This window comes from Leishmania mexicana, chromosome 20 (assembly GCF_000234665.1).
Source record: "Leishmania mexicana MHOM/GT/2001/U1103 complete genome, chromosome 20".
NCBI classification, from domain to species: domain Eukaryota; phylum Euglenozoa; class Kinetoplastea; order Trypanosomatida; family Trypanosomatidae; genus Leishmania; species Leishmania mexicana.
Genome location: NC_018324.1, coordinates 1,240,296 through 1,265,008, shown reverse-complemented (window position 1 = coordinate 1,265,008; position 24,713 = coordinate 1,240,296). Strand labels below are relative to the sequence as shown.

Below are 24,713 nucleotides of genomic sequence, written 5' to 3'. Positions count from 1 at the left end.
GAGATGCGGGTGTCGATGACGGTGAGTCTTTGTGTATGTGTTCGGGTGTCGACGTGGCTCTTCAGCTTGGGGTGCGGGTCGCGAGTAGAAGTGCATACATTGCACACCCATCGGCACACGGCGTCGCGGAGGCGAAAGGGCACACCAACAAAGAAAAGAAGGACAAGACCGTGTCGGTGGGCGCCTCTGTGAAACGGGAGAGGTGGCGGCTGTGTGGGATTTTGTACGATGCGGAAGAAAAGACGACTGCGTTCCTTTTTTTCGTTGTGGTTGCGGTGTTGTTTGTGCTTCGCTTTTGCTCCCTCTTCTTGTGCGTGTTTTATGATTTCCTTTGGTGTCGCTGTTTGCCTCTCCTCGCTACACCGGCGTTCCCTCGTACGTTTCGTCTGTCGTTTGATCTCGCTCTTGCTTCATTGTTTGTTGTTGTTTTTCTGTGTGAGTGGGTGGGTGGGTGAGTGAGTGAGTGTGGCTGTATGTATGTCAGGGTCAACCGGAAAAAGCAAGCGCAGCATCGATACACGCGTCCATAAAAGAGAGACAGACAGACAGGCATACACAGAGACCACACACACACACAAGCTTGACACATCATACAACGCGCACGCCAAGGTCGATACGCAGATGCAGCCACACACACGGTTTCATGTGCAATGTCTATAGGTCTCCTTCTTTTCGTGGGAGGGGGAGATCGCCTCACCTGAGTGCAGACACACGCATTTGTTTCCTGTATCTCTCCCGTATCTCATAGTGGAGCATTTCCTTTCCTTTTTCTTTTACCTTTTCGTTGTGGTTTACGTTTTCAGGCTGACTTTGTTTGAGGCTCAAGTCTGCACGAGTCCCCCAACCACCACCACCACCCTTCAACCACATCTCCGCTTTTTTTCTCTCTCTCCTCACATCTCTGTGTCTGCCTCCGCTGTCCTGATGGGAGGACGTGCCCGTCGCACGTTTGGCTGCCTCACAAAGCGAAGCAACCTCCCCCATTTCTTTGTGTGTGTGTGTGCTTTTCTTTCGTTCTCTCCCCTTCCCACTCCTCTTGTGTGCTGCGCGTATGACTTGCGGCCGTGGTCAAGATGCAACAGGACGTGCGCGGAAGAGGAGGGGGTGGGGAAAGGGAGCCGTATCACATGGGAGCACAGAGTAAGCACACTAACGACGCAGCAGTGAAAAGGAGGGGGATGGGGGAAATTCGACAGAACCGATAGAGAGAGCATAATGGCTACGACGAAAAAAAAATGAGAATGTAAGAAAAGCAGCATTATTGACGTACGCCAAAACAGAAAAAGGGAGGGGCGGTGGATGCCTCGATGGATCTCTTGATGTTCCTTCCTCCGATTTGATGGCTCCCTCCCTCCCACCCACTAGTGCTTTTTTCTTCGTCGTTTCTTTGTATCGCGCGTTGCTGATGATGATGTCTGCGTGCGTGTCTTGGTTGGGTGCCTCTTCGTCCCTCCTCCTTCTCCTCCTCTCTCAAGACTTGGTGTTTGCCTTTTCAGTAGGTTTTCCTGTTTCTGTCTCGAAACGTCGCGAGTGCGTCGATGGCGCGCTGAATGGTCTGTAGTCGTCGTTGGCAGTTCGCACTTTTATGTGACGGCGTGGACTGGTATGCTGGCGTGTTTTCCTCTGCCTTCTCTTCTGTTTTTTCTTCTTTTTTCTGTTTTTTTTTCACTTTTTTTTTGCTTGTCCGTTTCGTAGTTTTGGTTTTCAAGGATAGCGTGTGTGTGTGTGTGTGTGTGTGTGGAGGAAAAAGGGGGCGGGCGGGAGGCGGCAGCGCGCACGATACGCTCACACATGCGCCTGCAGCAGCACCAAACACACGCGACAAAGGAAAGCGAAAAAGAAAAAAATGAAGAGCCACGGAAGGGAGAAAACAACAACAACACGGCATCCGAAAGATGAAGGAGAAAATAGGAGCACAGAATTTGCGGCGCCATGTATGCGTACTCGGTAGCACACGTGCCCGAGCACATGCGCTCAGGATCTTCTCAAATCGCTGACTCGTCGCTTCCTTTCGTGTTTTGTTTATTTGTTTTTTTTTTGCGGTGCACTTTACTTTTTTGCTGTGCGTGCGTGTGTGTGTGGTGTGTGTGTGCTTGGCTGTGTACCTCTAGCTCTGTAAAGCAGCGTCGAGAAGAAACAACAACTCGAAAAAAAAGAGTTTACAAGAACGAAAAAGAATCCAACAGGCGCCTGCGGGGGAAAGCACAGTACAGACAGCGGCCCTCGCTCTCGCTCTCTCGCCCTGTTGGTCTTCTCGCGTACTCAGGCGGGAGCGGAAGAGCGTGAAGGTCGCTGCTGTAGTCTCTCTCTCTGCCCTCCCTCACACACACACACACACACACGCACCCACCGTTCCTGTGGTAGCGAAGGACGTGGGACAGCCGGCACTCGTGCGCCCGCCGTGGTAGCTGGCCTTTTTCTCCAACCAGCCCTCTCTACGTTCTTCCCCTCACCCCACCCCACCCCCGTCTAATCGTTGGTGCTCCTCCAACTCCTCGCTTCTGAGCCCTCCGCTCTGCTTTCATGGCGAGATTCTCCTCCTGTGGGCACCGTGGTGAGGTCTGCGGAGGGTAGGAAAGGAATCCAGGAAGATGGGAGGGCGGACGGATCAAACAGAACAAGGCTTCGGACTGTCGTTGCCAAGGCACATCTATGCGTGATAGCCTCCTCTGCATCCTCTACTCCTCTCTACCACCACCCCTCCTCCCCTCTTTCCCACGTCCACTCTCCGTGCTTACGTCGTTGCCGTCTCGTCTGCTTCTCTGCCACGTGTGACTCAGGTACTTTCACGCTCGAGCATAGTGGCCGGTGCGGGTGAGAAGAGACGCACGCAGCCGAGCCACCCCACCAAACAAAACGCACGCTTCTGCTGCATTAGACGAGTGTCTGCGGAAGGGGCGACTCGCTGTGTCGCCCTAACGTGAGTCGACCCCACTCTCGCAGCCCCTACATCTCCCTTCCTTGGAAGTGTCGCGCCGGCTTATTGTGCGTGTGCACCTCGTCAAAGGATCCGCTGACGCCGCGAAAGACAGCTCTTGAATGGCGGCAGCTGGTGGCCCGCTCCTCCACCTCTTTCTTTGTTGTTGGTGGTTTCATAGAAGCCTTTACATGTGAGGGAGAGGGGCACCATAAAAGGCATACAGAGACGCACGCATAGACGCGCGCACTCAGACACGCCCATTCACACGTCGACACGAATACTGGAGGGGGAGGGGAGATGCCAACGTGGCTCAATGTCGCCGAGAAGCCCAGCGTTGCCAAGGAAATGGCGCAGAGCCTCTCGGGCGGTAACTGCCGCACGGCACAATCGCAGTCTCGCTTTAACCCAGTCTACGAGTTTAAATTTGAGGGTAAGACGATGCTGGTCACATCGGTGGCGGGTCACCTCATGGAGGACCAGTTCCCACCCAACACTAAGAACTGGTCCACCTACCCGTTTCAGGGGCTCTTCTCGGCGCCGATCACCAAGTACGTGCGCGCCGATCTCGAGCCGGTGAAAAAGAACCTCGAAGCACTCGCCAGCCGAGCCGAGACGCTCGTCCTATGGCTGGACTGCGACCGGGAAGGCGAGAACATCTGCTTTGAGGTGATGCAGGTGGTGCAGAGCAAGCGGCCACAGGTGCAGGTGAAGCGAGCCCACTTCTCCGCCCTCACCGCACGTGACTTGCTGAACGCCGTGCACAACCTCAAACTGCCGGACAAGCGCCTCTCGGACGCGGTGGAAGCGCGGCAGGAGATGGATCTGCGCATCGGGGCGGCCTTTACCCGTTATCAGACGGTGAAGTTTCGCCACCTGTTCGCCGCCATACCAGGGGTACTGAGCTTTGGCCCCTGCCAGTTCCCTACCCTCGGCTTTGTGGTGCGTCGCTACTGGCAGCAGCAGGGCTTTGTCCCGGAGGACTTCTTCACCCTTCAACTGCAACATGGCGACACCAAGTTCCACAGCAGTCGCGGCTCCATGTACGATCAGGTGGCGGCCACCTTGATCTATGAGGATATGCTGCAGGCGGCGGCGGCAGACGGGCATAAGGGCCGCATCACCAACGTGCAACAGCGTCCAAGTCACCGACGACCGCCGGTGCCCCTGGCCACCGTCGTCATGCAGAAATTGGCCGCAACGCACCTCCGCATCACCTCTGAGCGGTGCATGACGCTGGCGGAGTCTCTGTATCAGGAAGGGCTGATCTCATACCCACGCACGGAGACGGACTCTTACACGTTTCAAGAGAGCGAGCTGCTAGAGCTGGTTCGAGTGCAAACCGCAAACGCCGACGTGGCCGAGTATGCGACAGCCATGCTGGCCGATATCGCCACGCACGTGCGCCCGCCGCTCCGCGGCGGTCACGACGACAAGGCGCACCCGCCCATTCACCCAACCAAGGCGTGGAACGCGACGCAGGATGAGCGTGGCAGGCTGTACAACCTGATTGTGCGTCACTTTCTCGCCTCGCTCTCCCCCGACGCAGTGGCCGCGACGACGCAGGTATCGGCGGAGTTTGGCGGGGAGCTGTTCTCCGCCGGCGGGACAACGATCCTGCAGCGTGGTTGGCTGGACATCTTCCCCTACGAGCGGTGGAACAATACGTGCATCCCGAACTACCAGATAGGCGACATGTTCCAGCCGACAGCCGTGCCGCTCAAGAAGGGCTGCACCTCAGCCCCACCCCACCTGACGGAGACGCATCTCATCTCGCTGATGGACAGCAACGGGATTGGGACGGACGCCACCATTGCGCAGCACATCAAGACCGTCCTGGATCGCGAGTATGTGAGGCGGGAGGGTCAGTCACTGGTGCCAACGACGCTGGGAATTGCCCTGGCCTCTGCCTATGAGTCCCTCGGCTTGGCCAGCCTGCTGCAGCCACAGCTGCGGGCGCAGATGGAGCTTGCGATGGGCGACATCGCCAACGGCGCTGCAACAAAGGAGCAGGTGGTGGCGGCAGCGGTGCAGCTCTACGAGGAGATATTTAGCCGCCTCATGGCGAACACCAACGCATTTTACGAGGAGCTGAAGCGGTATTTGCAGCCAGCGGTAGAGACAGACGCGTGCGCCGTCGAGGCGACGGTGGTAAAGGCCAACTTCATCCCATGCGGGACGTGTGGCGGGCCCATGGACCTCGTCGAGCGCGCCGGCGAGCGTGATCGCGAGGTGTGGAGCGTGCGCTGCCATGCGTGCAACAAGATGCATCGGGTGCCAAACGGCCGCCTCAACACCCTGGAGCCGGTGAGCCCACCGCACACGTGTCCACTGTGCGGGTTCCTCGCGCTGCGCGTTGCAAACCGCGAGAAGCAAACCTCCTACCACGTCTGCCCGCACTGCTTCGGAAGCCCACCGAAGGCATGGAGCGTGAGCGCCAAAGGTGCTGCCAGTGCAGCCGCTCCCTTTCCCGACGTCGAAGCCGCGGCCGAGTTCCGCTGCTTCCAGTGCACTGCTGACTGCCCCTTGGCGAAAGGACTCGAAGCGATTGGCATCACCACGTGCATCGCGTGCTGCCAGCACGAGCTGCGCCTACGCTCTGGAGCGAAGGGCTTTTTCCTGTCGTGTAGGGGCTACCCCTCGTGCCACCTGCGCGTCTCGCTGCCAGCGGCGGCCTCCGTGAAGCCGAGTCCCTCCCAGCGCTGCCCCGCGTGCAGCGCAGTGCTCCTCACGTTCGACTTTAGCGGACGTCAAGGGGTGCCGGGGCTGAACATGCTCGACGCCATCTGCGTTAGATGCGACGCACGCATCAAGGATTACATAACTGTGAAGGGGATGCCAACGGGCGATCCAAACGCGTCTGCGGCGCCGAACAGCGCCGCCTCTGTAGCCTCCACCGCCTCAGGAACGTACACGCTGCCCTCTGTGAAGCCTTCTTCCGCACGTCGCAGCGTACGGGGAGGTGGGCAGCGTGGTGGCCATGGTGCTGATGCGGCAGCGACCAACACGTCCAGTGGCGGAGTCGATACCGTGTGTGGGTGCGGCGCACCAGCGAAGCAGTTCGTTTCACGCAAAGAAGCTTCGCGAGGCAAGCGCTTCCTCACGTGTGCTAATCGCCAGTGCTCTTTCTTTCAGTGGCTCGACTGAGAGACCTCATCCACCACCGCCGCCGATGTGCGAGTGCGTGTGTCTGCGTGTGCAACACCACCTAGACGTTTGCCACGTTTCTCTGCTGGTGGCAGGTGGAACACCCACCGTCACTCCCCATCCCCTCCCTCCCTCCACGTACTCATATTCGTTAACTGCTTTGAGCTTTGCTCCCTTCACCGGTCCCCGTGCAGTGTGTCGCCCACGCGTAACACGCAGCTTGGCAGCACTGCACACAAAACAAACGACAGCTTCTCTATCTCAACTGGGAAGTGAGGCACATGGACCATCAGTAAGGTCACCTCTCACGGCTCATTATGCGCATGAGAGTAGCGCACCAACGCCCGCATGATAGACGGTGTGTCAAGTGCTCCGGTGGGGAAGTGCGCGTCTGTTTTCGAAATCCGGGTGCCGTCAATGCGGTCATGCCTACTCGCTCTGCTCCTTGTTAACCTCCTCTCTCACCGTCTTTATCCCTCTCTGTATGTCTGCCTCTCTCACGCTTCTCTGACGCGTAAACGCTAAAAATCCGTGTACCACGACGTGACGCGTGCACGAACCCTCCGCCATCGTTCTACCATCTCCCACCCTCCACCCACACACAAACCGTACATCTTTTACCGCTCTCTCGCCCTCTCTCTCTATATATGTATATGGATATATGTATCTATGTATATTGGGCCAAGTTGTTACTCTAGCGCTATGCGTCGTGCACCAGCTCCGACATCTTTCCCTTTCCCCCTTTTTTGCGTGTATACCGTTTTACTGTGGTTTTGTACTCCTCCCTCTTACTGAAGCTCTTCTTTGTGTATCCACATCACTCGCTGCACCGGCAACATCCAATAGAGCGCCTGCGCGATAAGGAATCCATTCAGCTCGGCACCAGAGTCCCGCCAGATCGTCTTGCTAGCGCTCTCCCCTCTCCACCTCTGTTGCATCTACCACTTCGCTGTCTGACTTCCCTTTTTCTTTTGAGGGGAGGGTTGACCGCAGCGACCGTTGCTGCGTGGCACTCAAGTTGGCTACGGCGCATCTGTGTGGGTGTCTTTTCGCGTACGGTTATTCTTTTCAACTGTGTGTGTGTGTGCTCGTGTGGTTGTGCACGTGTGTTCTGCCGTCTTTGACTCCACCGCATCGCGCTCGCTAACAGGGAGAAAAAAACAAAGCAGCCTCTGTTTGCGTGCATACGCCTTTCGTACTGCGTCTCCCTTCCTCTTTCATGAATTCTTCATCCCCGTCTATGCCACCGGCTCCACCGCCGGCGCTGCTGCCGATTGAGGAGTCGCCGGTCGGCACGCAGCCTGCGACCTACTTGACCTCCGGTATCACCGCCCAAAACACGTCTTCCAACTCTACTGCTGGCGCGGTTGTGTGTAACAACTGCAAGACGCGCGGCCATCTCCGCCGCAACTGTCCCAAGATCAAGTGCAATCTGTGCAATCGGCTGGGCCACTACCGGCGCGACTGCCCCCAAGACGCTTCGAAGCGAGTGCGCTCGGTCGAGGGAGCGCCGCGCGAGGAGGTCAACCTCGATGAGGAGTACCGCTGGTCCGTCTGCCGCAATTGCGGCTCGTCGCGCCACATCCAGGCCAATTGCCCCGTGCGCTACCAGGCTCTGGAGTGCTACCAGTGCCACCAGCTCGGCCACATTATGACGACCTGCCCGCAGACGCGCTGCTACAACTGCGGCACCTTCGGACACAGCTCCCAAATCTGCCACAGCAAGCCGCACTGCTTCCACTGCTCACACTCAGGGCACCGCTCATCGGAGTGCCCCATGCGCTCCAAGGGGCGTGTGTGCTACCAGTGCAACGAGCCGGGCCACGAGGCCGCGAACTGCCCGCAGGGTCAGCTGTGCCGGATGTGTCATCGCCCTGGTCACTTCGTTGCACATTGCCCAGAGGTGGTGTGTAACCTCTGCCATGTGAAGGGCCACACCGCTGGCGTATGCGACAACGTGCACTGCGACAACTGCGGCCGCAATCACGAGACAGTGCACTGCCACCAGCCTTACATGGCGCCTGTGGCGCACGACCGCGTCTCGGAGGAGGGTTCGGCCTCTCTGCCCAGCGAGCACGACCCGTGCAGTGCCGACCAATCAAATAACTCGGCTACGCCGCGTAATTCCGAAGACGACGCGAGCAATCGCAGTGACGAGCCTCGTCCTCGCGCGGTCGTCTCGTGCGCGCCTGTGGTGCCCCCTTACATTCCTCAGGAGGGGCCGAAGAGGGACGGGCGAGTGGCAATCGTCGTGGACGGGTCCTATTTTGAGCGTTGCGTCGTGGTTCGTCGCAACCGCAGCGATCCTGCCTACTACCGATACATCACCGAAGCACTGCTCTACACCATCGAGTACATCGGTGACATCTTCCAGTGCGAGCCTTTCGCGTTCTGGTTCGACACGGACACCGCCGCCTTCACGGATTTCGTGGAGACGTCCATGCCGCTGGCTCACCGCAAACACGCGTTTCGCGAGACTTCCTTGCGGAAGCGCTACTTGACGGACGAAATGAACAGCGGCCGTTCCCTGCCAAATGTTGTTGCGAAGCTGGTGGGGGGCATGAAGCGCCAGCGCGGGTTCACGGAGGACGGGCCTGGTCATGTGTGGGTTCAGACCGGCGTGGACGTCGCCACCGCCACGTGCTTGATCGAGCTCTTCCAAGACCGCCGGCAATTCCAGCAGGTAGTGCTGCTCTCTGGTGACGCCGACATCTATCCCGCAGTGCAGTACTGCAACACCCTCCGCCGTTCCTCGCACCAGCACGCTGACTCCAATCCAGTCCGCGTCTGCGGCACTTCAGATTCTATGTCAAAGTTGTACGGACAGCAGCAAGACCTCACGGATTTCCTGCCGCGTCTGCTGCTGGACCGTCCCTCGCACACGGAGGGCGGGCGCACGATTGAGTTCCCCACCTCCAAAGTCTTCATGTCTGTCCACTAGAGCACAGAGCGTGTTACCGCTTCTCCCTTGTTGTTTGGTTTCACATTTTCTGACTTGTGCGTGCACTGTGCCCGTTCCAATAAAGGTGTGTGTTACAATGCCTTCAGCAGCACGGTAAGCAGAGGCTGCGCGGGTGAGAGAGGTGAGAGCGAAGGGCCAGGGAGGGGGAGGGGCATGGAAGCCTGAGGAGTGGGGGAGGGGGCAGGCAGAGGTGCGGAATGGAGTTTGCAGGTGAGCAGGAGATGGAAATGCGCCAGCCGAAAAAAACTACCGGGACACGGGCGTCCTCCTCCCCCATCCCACCTGCGTCCCTTCTCACTACTCACTAGGGGGGTGAGTGTTTTCCCGTCGGCGTGTCCTTTGCCTTCGAAGCAACTCTCTGGGGAGTAGAATCGTGTGTGTGTGTGTACGTGTATGCCTCGTCACTCTTGTCTGTTGCCTCATCTTGCTCTGTCAATAAGCACGCTGGCGAGTCCATCCGACCCCCAATCCCCCTTCGCTTCTTCTCCCCATCCCCAGGACTTGTTTTCTGAGACAACTTGTCACTCACGCCGCCCGCCTCCACCCTGGCCCGTGTGCTTCTGTGACCAGGAGGTGTGTGTGTGTGTGCATAAATTGTGGACTGCCATGGCCAGAAATGCCCACGCATAAGCACGAGAGCAAGTGCGGAGGTAGGAAGAGATGGGCTACATGAGCGCATCGCCCCCCCCCCCCAACACACATACGCGTTTCTCTCCCTCGTCTCTCGTGTGCATACCAATCCAATGGTTGACTTGCGCCTCTCACCTCTGGCGGCGTATCTTGTGTTATTGCCCCCTCCCCTTTCCTCTTCATTGGCGTTGATTGTCGAATTTAAGCCAGCAATAACAACAAAAAAAAACAGGAAAAAGGCCGCACATCTCTTTCATATTCATGTACACGTGTCCTTTTTATCCCGTGCACTGTTTTTTTTTGGCTTTCGTTGTACTGTCTGTTGCTGTTGGTGGTGGCCATGCCCTCTCTCGTGCGTGTACGTGTGTTTTTGTGTGTGTGTGTGTGTATTCGCATAGTTGCGTGTTGCATGTCGAAGTTAAACGCCTCCCTATCTGTGGGTGTTTTCGGGGAGGTTGCAGCTGTTATGCATTCCCTTACTATGCAAGCTCACTCAGGAAGCGCGTGAGAAATCGAGAGAACTAGCATAGCAAAAACCAAAACGACTCTATATGTATGGAACCCAGTGTTGCTGCTCTCGCTTGAGGCAAGGAACGACCACGTGCGCGGCGTGCTTCCCCTGGCCATCCCCCTCGGCTGCAATGTCCGCGAAGACAAGCCGCATGGCGTCCATTTTAAAGAAACAAAAAAGACATTCAACTGGTGGGGCCGTTTAGGACTCGTATTTTTCGTGTCTCTCTTCACGCGATATCAACCCCCCGCTCTCCCTCCCCCTCCTCCTCCTGACGCCTTTCACTGTGCGTAAGCATTTCGATCTCCACGAAAAAGTGACCCGTCTTCTCCTTGACTCCAGTGTCGCTGCTGCTGCTGTAGCACTCCTACGCCTCAGTAGCTCCTCCCTCCAGCAGTCATCTTGCCGACTGGTCTCTCGAACACATCAAAAATACATAAGCGGGCAGAGCCGCACCGTTTGTTAATCTGTCATCATCACGTGGGACGCAAGAGAGGCAAAGGAAAAGCGGCAACGCGACTGCTGTGTGTAGAGTGCAAGACGTTTTTTTTTGGTTGTTCGATCAGCCTTTTTTCAGCTATTTCGAAAGAAGAAGAGGGGGAGGGACACGTGTAGTGCGAAGTGCACAGCTTTCTGTTGTCGAGGGCATAATTTCAGCTTTACAACGACTTTCTCTTTTTCTTTACCTTGCTCAGCTACACGCCTGGTTGCCCCCACAACGTTGAAGCGGTGGTGTGTGTGTGTATGCGTGTGCACTACTCCACCTGCAAGCATCACGGACCTTCGCAATGGCCAAGGTTCCCCAGCAATACTACGACACATGCGCGTGGGTACGGCATTACTACACGCAGGCAGGTGCATCGGGGGTCAGAACAGCCCCCTCCGGCGACAGCAAACAGTCTGTTTACACGCTACCGATGAGTGAGCCAAACCGGGACTTAGTGCTCGAGCTTTTTTCCCATCCTGCTCAGACGACGACGGCAGCGGCGGCGGCATCGGCACACTCAGCTGCGCAGCCGCGACGCAGCGACGGAGAGGAGATCCTGGAAAGCCGGTACAATTGCCTGCTTCGTCGCATCATCGATGATATAGCCCGATCTCACGATGCCGAGTGAGCGAGGCAACAGGGCAAGGGCCCCTGCTTTTTCTGTTTCAAGCGTACTCACCTATCACCCTCTTACTGCAATCTCTGCTGCTGAAGATGTTGTTCGTTTCGTTTATCAGCCCATATTGGATGTATACTACTATGCAGCACTGCATCGGCATTCGACGCCCTGTAGCTTGAACTGTGGCCTTTCTTCCCTCTGTCACTAACGCAAAACTGCGGAACGCACCAGACGAGCAACAACAACCAAAAACGAAAGGACACGAAAAAAAACAGGGAAACTCCGTCTCTTGGGAGAGAGAGAGCCCTCTAGGAGGGGGAGGGGCCTCCACGTGAACTGGAGATAGAGCCCCTCGCCTTCCCTGACTCTCCTCTGCCGCCAAATGCGCTCCGCATCATCTAACGTTGTGGGCAAAGCCGCACGCGTAGTGTGTAGCGCAAGCGAAATAGGATAACCTCAAAGGGCGAAAAAGGGGGGGCAAAGGATGGGAGACAATGCACTATCCTTGTGCACACTGGTAGTCGTCTCGGCAACCAGTAGTCTTGAAGTGGGCAGGGGTGGGCGGCATCGAATACCCCCTGTGGTAGTAGAACGCCAACACGCGCACACCTCTTCAGACATGCCACTGTAATCTACATTTTTGGCCCTTTCCATCGCTCATCTCTGCCCTCCCCCTCTTCCCTTTTCCCCTTTCACGCCGTTTCTACCTTCCACCTCTCGCCCACTCATCTTCTCCTGCGCCCTGTCAGAGAAGGACCTCTCGCTACCCGAACGACCTCCGCGAGCTCGTTTTCTTTTCAGTTTTTTTTTTGTTTTCTGTTCCTGTGTGAGTGTGTGAGTGAGTGAGTGCCTGGGTGAACGAGAAGACCGGAAAAAACGGGAGAGAGATTGGTGCCACAACGAAAAGTGTATGTACAGCCCTACTGCTGTCGGCGCATCTCTCTACCGCGTTCTCCGTTTTTTTTTTGTTTTCGTAACGAAAACGAGTATGTGAAAAGGACAGTGCCTCTTTCGCTTTTTGTGCTGCTCCCTCTCTCTCTCTCTCTCGACACACACACACACACACACACATCGCGGTCCCTGCTGCACCAGTGCACGGGCACGTCTCCACACACATATTTTGACGGCTTTGACAGCCATCGCATCCTTCTCCTTTTACTGTTCTTGTTGCGGTGGAACTCTTTTCGTCTTTGGATCGGTTTCTCTTCTTTTTGTGAACTTTTTTTCACCATTTTCTTTTCCTTGCTTTTTGAGTGCGTGCATGCGTACGTGGGTGTGTGTGTGTGTGTGTGTGCGTTCCTTTCCCTTCCCTTTCCGCGCCTCCCGTAGTGGGTGCTGTTTCGGTCTGTTGAGTGTCGTCCCCTCCCGGTTTTTTTTCTTGTCTGTCATCTTTTCTTTTGTGCATTGTCCCTCCGCGGGCCTTTCGCTTGCCCTTTCCGTCCCCTCCACTCTACCGCCTCCACTTCTCCCTCACTCATGTGGCAACCGCCACGGCTCGTGATGAATCGCTGCAAAGGCAGCAGCACGCATTCACCCGTTACGGCTGTGATCCTGCTGTTGCTGCTGCTCGTCCTCTGTGCGCCCGTGTCGGCTCAGGATGGCAGCCTACGCGCTTCGTTTGATGTCGAATGCGCTCTTCTACAGTCGGCCGAGTCGTCCACTGCCGCACTGAGCGCCGCAGATGTGACTGCCCAAATGGCCTCGATTATTTGCGCGCGCGAGAGCTTGGCCGATCCTTTCGTGTGGGTGCCAACGGACGGCTTGCAGAATACGCTGAATGTGTACATGTCCATTCTCCCCGACAAACTTCTCAACAGTGTAGTGGAAACATCATCTTCCACCAGCTGCACACTCGTCACATCCATCTCTGAAGGCGTACTGGACACGAGGAGTATGACCAAAAATGTGTACTTCACGAACGCAGATCCTGCAACGGAGATGTTGGCGTTGCTGTCGTATGTAATGGTCAACGGAGCCCCTCCAAAAATTGGCTTCGTATACACGAGCGCGGCGGAAGGGAAAAACAGTGCCGGCGCTACGGTGTACCAAGAGTTTTTGAGGCGCATGGACGAGCTTGCCTACACTGGCACTCTCGTAACGTATGAGGTGACCCGGGCCCACGATAGCGCAAAGTTCGCGACGTTTTTGAAAAATTTTGTGGATGGTGACTCTGCCGTATTCTTTTTTCTCCCTGCTGGCAGCGAAACAAACAGCATGTTTCTGGAGCTTATCAAGAGATCCAGCGACCTCAAAGTCCTGATGCCTTCGTGGCTAATCCGTACCGCCACCTCCCAGTACCTTGCTGCAACGCGCCCAAAGACCTCTCCTAGCAACATAATTGTGTCCTCCACGAACCCGCACCCCGAAGACAACAACTTTGAAAAGTCCATGTATCAGTTCAGAAAAGACTACGGAAAAAACAACCCACCACTGGCCCCAAACAGTGCGGATGGAATAGAAGCTGTCGCGGGCTGGATCACTGCGCGGGCAACCGTGGCGACGCTGCAGCTCCACACTCTTTGGATCGAGTTGCCAACTCAGAAACTCTATTTCGACGGACTGTTCAAGCAGCGCGTCTACACCATCGGTGATGATATTGTTCTTGGAGCGTACAGCAACTCGTGCAACGTTGGCGGTCGCATGGTGCTCTTGTACTCCTTAATAAATATGAATAGTGGAGAACCCAGCGCGTACTACGGACTGATGTCTCTATCTGATGCGAATCTGATGCTGAAGCCATGGGAGTGCCACGCGGCGGATGTCGCATTAAACATCAGCAGGATGGTGCGGACGGTTTACGTGAAGTATCACAACATTGGCGAAAATACCAACTACATGACCATGCAAATGGATGGCATGATTTCAGCCGCAATGGTCTCAACCCCCTTCACCAAAGACACCATTGGACCCTTGGACAGTTTAGCTGGTACTGCCTGGAAAGCAGCTCTCGACAGCTCGTCAACCATAGCCGTTATAGGGGCCGCCTCCGTAGGCGTTGACAAGAGCCCCGTGGAGAAGGTTTTGGTAGACCCTGTATTTCTGCAGCCGACTCTTTACCAAAATGCGAGCAACGTCGTCTACCTGACGGCGACTACCGAGCAGCAGTTGGGTGCGGTGGCAGCGTGGGTGGCGAAGTCGGCCGTCGCCCCGGCCTTGTACGCCGTGCTGCGGGACTCCGGTGCCTCAGCGACTGCGATGCAGAGCACGCTGCAGCGAATCGCGAAGCAGGCCGGTGTTACCGTGCAATCCGTAAAAACGCTAGGTGCTGGTGACGAACTGTCGTCGCGAGACCTTCCGAAATCCGGCCTTCTGTTGCTGACTGGAATGGTGCAGAAAGACTTAGATACACTGCAAAAGCACATGAAAAAGAGCAAGGATGCACGTGTGATGCTCCTGTTCGATGAAGTGACGCAGTGGTACCGTCAAATCGAAGAAACGGTCGCCAACAGCCCCTCCTTCGGTGAGCACCTGCTTTTTGTGACGAATCTGCCACCCTGGGTGCCAAAGAAGCAGGACGTGTCGAGGCTGTCTGTGGAGTTTCTCAGAGCTGCCCTTGGGCCAGGCTACCACTCACCAGCGTCGATGAGAGGCTTCCTCGCGGTGCGCGTGCTCAGCATGCTGAGCTACAATGTCGCAAACCCATCAATGAGTGCGCTCTTGGATGCATTCTATACGCAACAAGTCCTGCAGATAAGTGACCTCACACTGGGCCCGTTCAAGCGTACGGGATGTACTTACTCGCCGAGGAGCAACCAAGTGGAGTGCACGGGCTTCTTAAACGGCGGTGCGGGCGGAATCTACATGTGGTCCTACGCGGACATGGTCGGGGAAACGAATGGACCGATCGCTGGGCCATACGTTGTCGACCTCGTCGGCTACGTCGCAGCCGATGTTGAGGACAGCAGAAGCTCTGGCGAGACGCCCAGTGGCAGCCCTGGTGAGGTGCACAGCAGCAGCTCAAAGTCCACTATCATCGCCGCTGTGGCCGTGGGCGTAGTCACCATAGCATCGGTGGTCGCCGCTGTCATCACCTGCGTCTTATGCACCCGTAACAGCCGCGACAACCGCAATGCGCCGAAGGACGAAAACGAACCTGTGACGCTCATATTCACCGATATCGAGAACAGCACGGCGCTCTGGGCGACAGCGCCGCAGGCCATGTCGAGTGCGGTGACGCTGCACCACAAGCTGGTTCGCCAGCTGATTATCAAGTACAGGTGCTACGAGGTCAAGACGATCGGCGATTCCTTCATGATTGCATGCAAACAGCCGTTTACCGCCGTGCAACTTGCGCGAGACATACAGGTGGAACTCCACCAGGCTGACTGGGGCTCGACGGCAATCGACGACGCCTACAAGTTGATTGGAAAACCCAGCGGTGGCACTGACTCCGGCGAGAGCGGGCTGAGCCCGTGGAGTGGCCTACGTGTTCGTGCTGGTGTCCATAGTGGTCTGGCGGAGGTGCGCTTCGACACTGTGACCAAAGGCTACGATTACTACGGCAACGTCGTCAATATAGCCGCGCGCACGGAGAGCGTCAGCTGTGGTGGACAGGTGATCTGCACCTCGAGCGTGGTGGGAGCCCTCACGGAGGAGGAGCAGGGTACGGTGGAGTTTGTGGCCCTTGGTCCGCACCGGTTACACGGGGTTGAGGAATCAATAGAGATTTACGAACTGCGCACCGTGCCCGGACGCGTCTTCCCTTCAAAGGAAAGCGGGGTCAGCGCGAATCCGTTGGCGTCGCTCTCCGCGGGCGCCAACGCCGACAGCGATTCCAAGGTAGAGGAGGACAATCTGATGGTGATGCAGGAGGATACCTTCACCGAGGTGGCGACGGGTGTCGAACCTGTCGCCGAAGTGCTGGAAGTGTACTTCAGCGCCTACACGGAGCATCAGAAGATCAAGTTCCTCCAGAAGACGTGCAAATGCTTTTGCTTGCCTAATCCTCCGCGTCGGATGTTCGCGTCCAACGATGCTTACCTCAACTCCTTGATGCTGACGGTGGCCACCCGCACATCGGCCGTGATCAACTTCCGCCACAAGAAGCTGGAGAGTGACACGCTTCGCTCAGAGACAGAAGCCCAGGCCGACGCCCCGGCATTAGAGTTGGTGACTCACCGAGATGCAGCAGGGGAGGTGCGCCGGCAGAGTAGCGTCTTCTTCAGCGGCGTGGACTCGCCGGTTTCAGGGGAGTTGAAGCGGCGGCGCAGCGTTATGACTGACCGCTCTGGGGCGAGTCTGCCGAAACACGGTAATTCGGATAGCACTATGATGTTGGTGCTGGACAACGGCGAGCTTCTGACGTTATGCAACAGCGCCGGGCCAAGTTTCACTGAGAAGTCGCCGGAGGTCAGTGAGGCGACAGAAGTATACCAGAACGGCGCCCCAAGCATCAGGGGCGATGAGGTGAGCCCCTGCTTTGAGGGTGGTAACGGGCTGCTCTTCCGCATCATCGACAAAGCGACGAAGCGTTGGGCTTTCTACAATGACACCATCGACTTCGTCATGCATGTCTACTTCTCTGTCGGCCGCACAAGCGCGGTGAAGTGGGGCCCGGGCGTTGCTGGAAAAGTCACGCAAGCGGAGGAAACAGGTCGATACGAGGGTGAACTGATCGTGCCGCCCCTTGCAACGGAAGTGCTCATGACGGGACGCGTTAACGGCTATACCATGCGGTACTGCGCGACGCCGTCCGGCGACGGTGAATAGCGCTGGCGTGCGCTTCTGTGAGCTGTTAGTGATGCTGCCACTCATCTGTGAACGATGGCGTCCTGAACCGCTCGCCCTCATCTACACCGCAGCCGTCCCCCCGCTCCTTCACCCTCCGTACAGGTCTCCGTCATCTTACTTTCTTCATGTTCCTCTAAACTTCGTCATGGCAATCCAAGGACGCGCACGTGAATCTGCCAGGCGTGTCGGAGTTTTCGCCCAAGTTGGTGCATCGATGCGCATGTGCGTGTGTGTCTGTTTCTGTCGATATTCTTGCACAAGGCTCACGAACGTCTCGACGTGGTGCATTGCTGTATTCGTTTTTTTTCTACTTTATGCCTGCTGAAGAGCTGTGCCATGGGGTACTGCTGGCATTTTGTGCACGTCACCAGGTCACTCGTGTTCAAGAAGCAAAGGGGAATAAAACTGATAGACGATCTCTCTCCGATGTACTACATACAATCTCTTTCTTACATGGTCGCCGTCACCAGCACCACCCATCGCCCTCGACAGCAGCCTAAGCATAAGGAGAATGCCCACATTGAGTAATACGTGGGCTCTGGCTCATAGCTCGAAGTTGTTGTTGATCTTTAGCGTGTACACGTGTTGCGCTTGTGTCCTTGTAAGTAGTTGACCACTTTCTGTCTGTGTGTGTGTTTAGTAGTAGGGGGAGGCTTGAGCGTCACGTTCCCTATGTATCCCTTTTTTTCCCACCGCTGCCTTTACCTTCGTGCACACAGACACAGACACACGCACACGGGCGCGAAAATGGTACATTCGTACACATACAAATATATATATATACATAATGTGTCTCCTCCATCTACGCCTCTCTCCTATTTCTTCTTTTTTGTCGTTGTGTGTCTCTCTGTGTGGCTGGACATGCGTGTGCTTATGTGTCCGTCCCCTCACCACCACCCCATCCTTCACCCTCACGGTCCCCGCCTCCCCCCACCCTTCGCTGCCTCCTCTCGTCCTCAGAGTCTCTTCGCCGTCCTGTATTCCTCAGCTGTTTCTTTCATGTCCCCTTATTTCTCCCCGCCAACGCTCACACCGTTTTTTTTTTCGTTCCCCAAATACCCGCTCACCCCAGCCGTGTGTTTGTGTCCTAAATGTGAATATACATATATATATATATATATGCATGATGTGATGATTTCATGGAAACAACTGAGGAAACGAAGAAGTACGACAAAATCATTCTGTGTACGAGTATGTCTGTGGGTAAGGTACGTGCCGTGTAGGTTTTTTAACCCCCACCCACCCTTCCAGTGCCACAGGCACACGGAAAAGAAAAAAAACTGAGGCACGGAAACCTCGCAGTTGATCATGCCCGCTCTCTTCTTTCTGTCTTTGGGCGCGTACCTGAGAGTATAGCAGTTGTGGGTACCAGTGTTGTGTGTACAGGTTAAAATATATATGTACCGAACGACGACGGCAATTGGGCAACACACACATACACGTATACGTATGTACGCAGATACAGTGAAGAGCTCCCCGGCGACTTCTTTTTATAGTGAGCATGTGTGTATGTGTGTCTGGGGGAAGTGTCTTTGAGAGAGGTCGAGCTCTGTTTGGTTTCTCGGTTTCGCCTCGGCACCTTCACTCCTGTCCTTTCCCTCGGCCACGCCACACTTTTATATCTATATATATATATATAGATATTACTTTGCTTGGTGCTCTTTCGCATCTGTCCGCACATATTCACCAGCCCCACTCGTGCCTAGGAAAGTTTATTTTTCTCTCCTCCCCCTCCCACCTGGCATACACACGCACACGCACACGAGCACTGACTCCAGTGAGCCTGAGAGGTTGAGGAAATAGTGATACGAATTGTGTGCTGCGCGCTTGTGTGAACTCCTCATTCCTGTATAGAGGCATGTAATATCGTCGAGTCCTTTGCTCGAATGTGGTTTGGTTGGCCCCCATATTCCTCTCTCCCTCCACTTGAGCTTCGTCTACGCCTCGTGTTTGTCTGTTTTATTCGTGTGTGAGGGTGTACGCATGTAAGCGAAAAGTCCTACTGTGCGAGATTAGAGCGTGTGTCTCGAAACGTTTAAATGGAACTCAAGCGAGGATCGCACAAAGCGAAGTGCGAGCAATTACGTGCTTGTAAAGGTGAACAACGAGGCCGGGATCGAAGGCGAGGTAGGATTGTGCGCACGGAGTCATTGTGGGTACGCGTGAACGGGACTGGAGCGTTTTATCCCCACCCCCTCGCACTCCCTCCTTCCCCATCTCCTGTTTACGCCGTTGGGCAAACAATAGGTGTCTCTCGAGTTGGTGAAGGCCTGTCGCTCCGCGAACGCTGTCGCCCCACCAAAATAGGTTTCGAAGAACGCCGGCCCTCTAGCCTAATCTCTTGTCTTTTTTCTTCCTGTATGTAGTTGATTTTCCTCCTTTGTCTTTTCCACCCCCTTCCTTCGGATGCGCCAACGACGGCGCGACAGTATCATGAATGCATCGCGTTTTTCCTTGTCAGCCGCAGGGAGCTACAGATAAACATGCGCAAAAGGGAGTAAGCAGAGAAGATGCTTGCTGCCTTTTGCACGACGACACGACAGGTGTCCCGGACGTTGTATATGATGCTCGTGACACCCCCGCGTGCGGCCAGGAGTTCTTCGCCCGTGGTGCCTAATCCTGTACGCTACTTTCCCATTGCTTCATAACCATTAAGCGCAGTTTTGACATTCTTTTTCACAGTTCCGTTTTGCATCTCCCTCTGCATTGCGTTGCCATCAACGTGTCGCCATGCGGCTTTCCAGCTCCCAGTTTGGGGGGGGGAAGCTGGCACGCCGACAGCTCACTGCGCCCTCGGCGGTTTTGAGCGGGTGGCACTGTCTACACGGACTGCGCAACAATAGAGTGCCATCCCCCCTCCCTCCTCCTCCTCCCCTTCCCCTCACCAATATGTTGTAAGTGCACTTTCGACGGCGCGAGAATGTGTCATGGCCCCTCTCGCGAGTAGCGTAATGCCTGCGTGTGCTCTCCTCCACTCAAAAAAAACATGTTGGAGCTGTGTCCCACCAGAGTCCCAGCGATGCTACTTCCATCACCACTAGTGGGACGTGTTTGTGAGCCTGCCCCGAAGTCTTCTTCACGGATGCGTGAAACCCGTGAGCGTAGCAAAGGGGCCGGCGACATGTTTTCGCCTAAATGTTTGCAGAATGCTGGAAAGTGCGTGCAACTATCAGGAGCGCTAGCAGTCTTCACGATTTTTTTGCCGTTTGTCCCTTGTTCCCCCCATCGAGTCGCCCGTCAAGACAGTCTTTTTTCTTTCTTGTGTGTATGTGTGTATGTGTGTCTATTGGAACCTCGTTAACCAGAAGAGAGAAAACCTCCTGAGGCGTTTGTCTGCAGTGGCAACGATGATTGGCAGAACAGACGAGTGGCGGTATACAAAACGGTGTGCACGTGAGAGACCGCATCCGCACCTACACGCTCTTCAGCGTTTTGCGTGTGGGTGAGGCTGTTTAGCACAAACGCCTTTTTCTCCCTTCGCACAGTTCTGTAGGCCACGTCTGTTCCAAAGACTTCTTGTGGAGTTGCCAGCACAATGAAGAACAAGCGCAGCAGCGGCGGCCGCTGCTGCGGGTCGGGTAGCCACGAACGCAAAGTCACCCCTGCTCCGTCGGTTTGTCTGACGACTACATGCACCAGCCTTTCCGCACTCTAACTCTCTCTGTTGCCTTCCTCAACCACTCCGCCACCCCCCTCCTTCGATCGCATTCACCCATGTGCGAGCGAAGAGCCGGCGAGTCAAGCGACATTTCTCTGAAGGCGCATTTCACTCGGGTGTTTTCCACGGCCTTGCCCGCACTTCCCATCCCACTCCCGACGCCCTCGCCCCTTTTCCTCTAGGCAAGGATGAATAGCGATGACGAATGCCCGGAGCTGATCTCGGCCCGCGTGCCGGTGACCGTCCTCACAGGGTTTCTCGGCAGCGGCAAGACGACGCTGTTGCACTACATCCTGTCGGCGGATCATAAAATGCGTATCGCCGTGATTGTGAACGAGTTTGAGTTCGGAAAGACCATCGAGAAGGGTCTGACGCTGAAGAGCTCCGAGAAGCCGGACGATGAGTGGCTGGAGTTGAACAATGGGTGCATGTGTTGCACCGCCCAGACGCAGACGGTCAAGGCCCTCGAGTCGCTAATGGAGCGCAGAGGCACGTTCGATTTAATTCTTGTGGAGACCTCCGGGCTTGCGGACCCTGGGCCGATCGCGGCGATGTTCTGGCAGGATCTGCCGCTCTGCGGCCACCTTTACCTGTCTGGCATCGTGACCCTGGTCGACGCGGTAAACATTTGCAAGTACCTGCACGACGAAGACGTGATGCAGGAGGCGGAGCGGCAGATTCTGATGGCGGACAAGGTGGTGCTCAACAAATGCGACATTGCCACTGAAGCCCAGCAAAAAGAGGCTCTCGCAGCGGTGCGGGAGATCAACCCTGTGGCCACCGTCATCCCGAGCGATCACTCGCGCGTGCCCAACCTGCGGGACATTCTGTTTATTGACACCACCCGCGCGGCAACCGAGCTGGTGCATCTTCACGAACACCATCACTCCTCCATCACTGCGGTGTCACTGGAGTTCTTTGAAGAAGAGCGCGCCCTCGCCGTCAGCTCGTACCGCGACGTGCACGCCATCGGCACTGACCTCCTCTACCGTTGCGGGGAGTACAACTTTGAGGTGGTGCGCTGCAAGGCCGCGATATGGTGCTGCGAGGATGGACAATACAGTCTCCTGCAACTCCAGAGCATTGGTGACCTCTTTGACGTGACACCAATGGTGGGGCAGAGTGTGCCATTCGGCTGCACACGCGCGTTGGTGCTCGGCAAGAAACTAGACGAGGAGAAGCTGCGGGACATCTTTGCCAAGTATCTGAAGGCGACCAAGTAGATGTCAGGAGAGGGAAGAGAGGCAGATGCTACAGCAACAAGGGAGGCGCATACACACACATACACAGATAAAGAGAGAGACAAAGCCCAGAAACGATCATCTTTGTCGGGTGAGGACACGTGGCTGTCGACAAGGGTTTCGTGTCCTTCTGGCGATGTGGTGCATTGTGGCGACGTCCTCTCTATCTCCCCTTCCCTCCTGAGTCCTCCTCCTCCAGCACGTTGTGCAAGCGTCTGTGTCTTAGCGGACTGTATTACAGTGTCGGGGTTTGTCCTTTTCTTGTCCTCGTTGCCTCATCACCGCTACGACGTCCTTCGACGATGTACACCGTCTTGTACCGCAGCTGGTGTCACACATGAGCACACAAGCGTGCGCACGTGCGCAATCTGAAGTATGTTGGCGGTCATGTGTGTGGTTTTTTTTGTGCAAGTTCTGCGTGCGGAGAAGGGCAAAGGACACACGTGTTTCTCTATATACGTCCATCCCCGCGAGACGCCGCAGCCCCCCCCCCCCCCACACCCCCCACCCCACGCTTCCGCGCCTACACCCACATGGGCATCGATGCAGATGTTGAAACTCACCGTGTGCACGTCTTTCTCGCTCCCGTCGCCCCTGTTCTTTTCCTCGCCCACGCACCTCCGCATTCCCGGGCCTTTTCTCCTTCGCTCCCTCCCATACTCCCCTCTCCAGGAGCGGCTGTGTCGGTCCGGGTGCAGCGCTATTTTCCACCAACTCTTTCGAAAGAGCGGCGAAACTTCTTTTGTCTATAATCGAACATCTACGCTGCAATATCGCTACAGCGCAATGGAGGCGAAGTTCCTCAAGCTCCGCCAGGAGCGCGAGGAACAGCGGCGACAGCGCTCGAAGGAAACTGGGGCCATCACGCTGCAGCGCCAGCAGTACGAGGCGGAGGCCGAGCTGCTGGAAGCGGAGGTCACGCAGCTCCTTCAGGAGGGCAATGTGACTGAGTCGCAGCAGCGCATCGACGCACTACGGACACTGGTGCAGGACACGTCCAACAGCATCTCTCTTACCGCGCACGAAATGGCGAAGGCAAACGTCATTCTCGCTCGTCTGCAGCAACTCGTAGATGAGAAGCGCAGCGGCGCAGCGCCGAAGAAGTTCAAGTTTTCCTCGCGCCTCAAGGCGAAGCCGACGTCGGATGCCGAGCCCACCACTTCTTCATTATCCCCGACGGGTACATCCGATACGAAGGAAGCGACTGCGACGGCTACCGTGTCGGTTGCAGGGACTGTTAGCAGCACCAACGGCTTTGGCAATGTCCACGGACCCTCCACGGGCACGGACCTCTTCATCAGCCATTCGAAGAGCATCTTCGTCAACGGCTGCGCCGACTGTGACATCTACTGCCTTCCCGTTGCGGGGTCCGCCTTTCTATCAAACTGCACCAATTGTCGTGTATACGTGGCGTGCCATCAGCTGCGACTGAAGGGCTGCACAAGCCTCGATCTCTACGTGTGGTGCGCGTCTACTCCGATCATTGAAGAGTGTGACGCGATGCGCTTCGGGCCGTATCGGTGCTGGCTAGGCCTGCTGAGCTCGTGCACTGAGGATGGAAAGACGTACGCCACGCATGCGGAGTGGGTTTCTAGGGTCGGCGAAATCGAAGATACAGCGCGGACGGAGCAGAACTACGTCAAAGTGGACGACTTTCAGTGGGTGAAGAAGAGCGCGAGTCCTCACTGGCGTGTGCTCGCCAGAGAGGAAGAAAGGGCGAGCACCACCGTTTTCGGGCCCGCGACCCCGCCTTCATCCTGAACCGCCCACTCCACCGATGCCGCAGACCATTGAGTCGTGGAGCAGCGGTCAAAGACGCACATACACACACATACACATACACACATACAACCACACGCTGTAAGGGCGCACTCGCTTTTTATTATTTTTCTGCATATTGTTCTTGCTCCTCTCCTGTCCGGTGCGGACCGGCTTCAGTACACTGGGAGTGAGGTAGAGAGTGCGAGGGGGGGGGTCTATCGAATCTCTTTGTCTCCCGTGTATCATCCCGCCGGTGTGTGTGTGTGTGTTTAGTGGGGGTGATCGGAAGAGGAAGTGGGGGAGTCACAGAGGCCTTGAACGCCGCTGCAGTGAAAGACGAGGAAACCCCGTGTATGACGGCGGCTTTTCATTGATGTTGTGAGCACTTTGTTTGTTCCGTGTGGGGCAAACTTCGGAGCCCGCGCGTCCACCGGTGGTCCCTCTTTAAAGAGGAAGGTCGTCTGTCACGTATACTCAAACACCATTGAGGCATAGCTCTCACGGACCGCCGCGCACTGTTGCACTCTCGAGCGGGATCTGTCTCTGACCTTTGTGGTGCTGTGGATCTCTTCGACGCGCGTTCTTTGTCACTCTACCGTCTCCCTCTCTCTGTATCCACAACGACCACACGTACGCGCATCCACCCTCGTCCTTACCCACCCACCCCTCCTCACCTCGAAATAGTAGCCTCTCTCTGCCCCTTCACCGATCAGCTTCGGTAGTCTACTTAAAAAAGCGCGGACACCACAACGAAAAGCCAGGTGAGTATCACTACTGACACCGCTTTCGTCACCCTTGTCGACACCCTCGCATATATACTTGTTATTTCCGCGACATCGTTCACGACAGCATTGGAGGGCCTTTCGTTAGGCAGAGGACTTGCACACGTAGCGCTTAGAAATCATAATAAAAAGAAAAACAAAAAGCAAGCATGAATATTCGACAGCGCAAGTCGGAGCGGCACAAGGAGGTGCTGCGGAAGCTCAGCCAGAATGGTGGTAACAAGAACTGCTTTGATTGCGGCATGCGAGGTCCGCTCTACGTGGTGTC

The 24,713-nt window shown here is 56.1% G+C and overlaps 5 protein-coding genes across 5 annotated transcripts; all 5 read left to right on the top strand.

The window, feature by feature from the left end:
- Positions 1–3,217: 3,217 nt before the first annotated feature.
- On the top strand, positions 3,218–6,064 carry LMXM_36_3200 (putative DNA topoisomerase III; the record flags this gene model as incomplete). Its single annotated transcript, XM_003874623.1, has 1 exon — positions 3,218–6,064. The coding sequence occupies one exon, from the start codon at positions 3,218–3,220 to the stop codon at positions 6,062–6,064; it is 2,847 nt and encodes a 948-aa protein (XP_003874672.1).
- A 1,240-nt stretch (positions 6,065–7,304) lies between these two features.
- On the top strand, positions 7,305–9,005 carry LMXM_36_3190 (conserved hypothetical protein; the record flags this gene model as incomplete). Its single annotated transcript, XM_003874622.1, has 1 exon — positions 7,305–9,005. One exon carries the CDS (start codon positions 7,305–7,307, stop codon positions 9,003–9,005), a length of 1,701 nt encoding a protein of 566 aa, XP_003874671.1.
- A 3,744-nt stretch (positions 9,006–12,749) lies between these two features.
- Positions 12,750–16,982, top strand: LMXM_36_3180 (receptor-type adenylate cyclase a-like protein; the record flags this gene model as incomplete). The annotated part of the gene is made up of 1 exon (XM_003874621.1): positions 12,750–16,982. The coding sequence occupies one exon, from the start codon at positions 12,750–12,752 to the stop codon at positions 16,980–16,982; it is 4,233 nt and encodes a 1,410-aa protein (XP_003874670.1).
- A 3,867-nt stretch (positions 16,983–20,849) lies between these two features.
- On the top strand, positions 20,850–21,884 carry LMXM_36_3170 (conserved hypothetical protein; the record flags this gene model as incomplete). The annotated part of the gene is made up of 1 exon (XM_003874620.1): positions 20,850–21,884. The coding sequence occupies one exon, from the start codon at positions 20,850–20,852 to the stop codon at positions 21,882–21,884; it is 1,035 nt and encodes a 344-aa protein (XP_003874669.1).
- Positions 21,885–22,688: 804 nt separating this feature from the next.
- Positions 22,689–23,663, top strand: LMXM_36_3160 (conserved hypothetical protein; the record flags this gene model as incomplete). The annotated part of the gene is made up of 1 exon (XM_003874619.1): positions 22,689–23,663. The coding sequence occupies one exon, from the start codon at positions 22,689–22,691 to the stop codon at positions 23,661–23,663; it is 975 nt and encodes a 324-aa protein (XP_003874668.1).
- Positions 23,664–24,713: the final 1,050 nt, after the last annotated feature.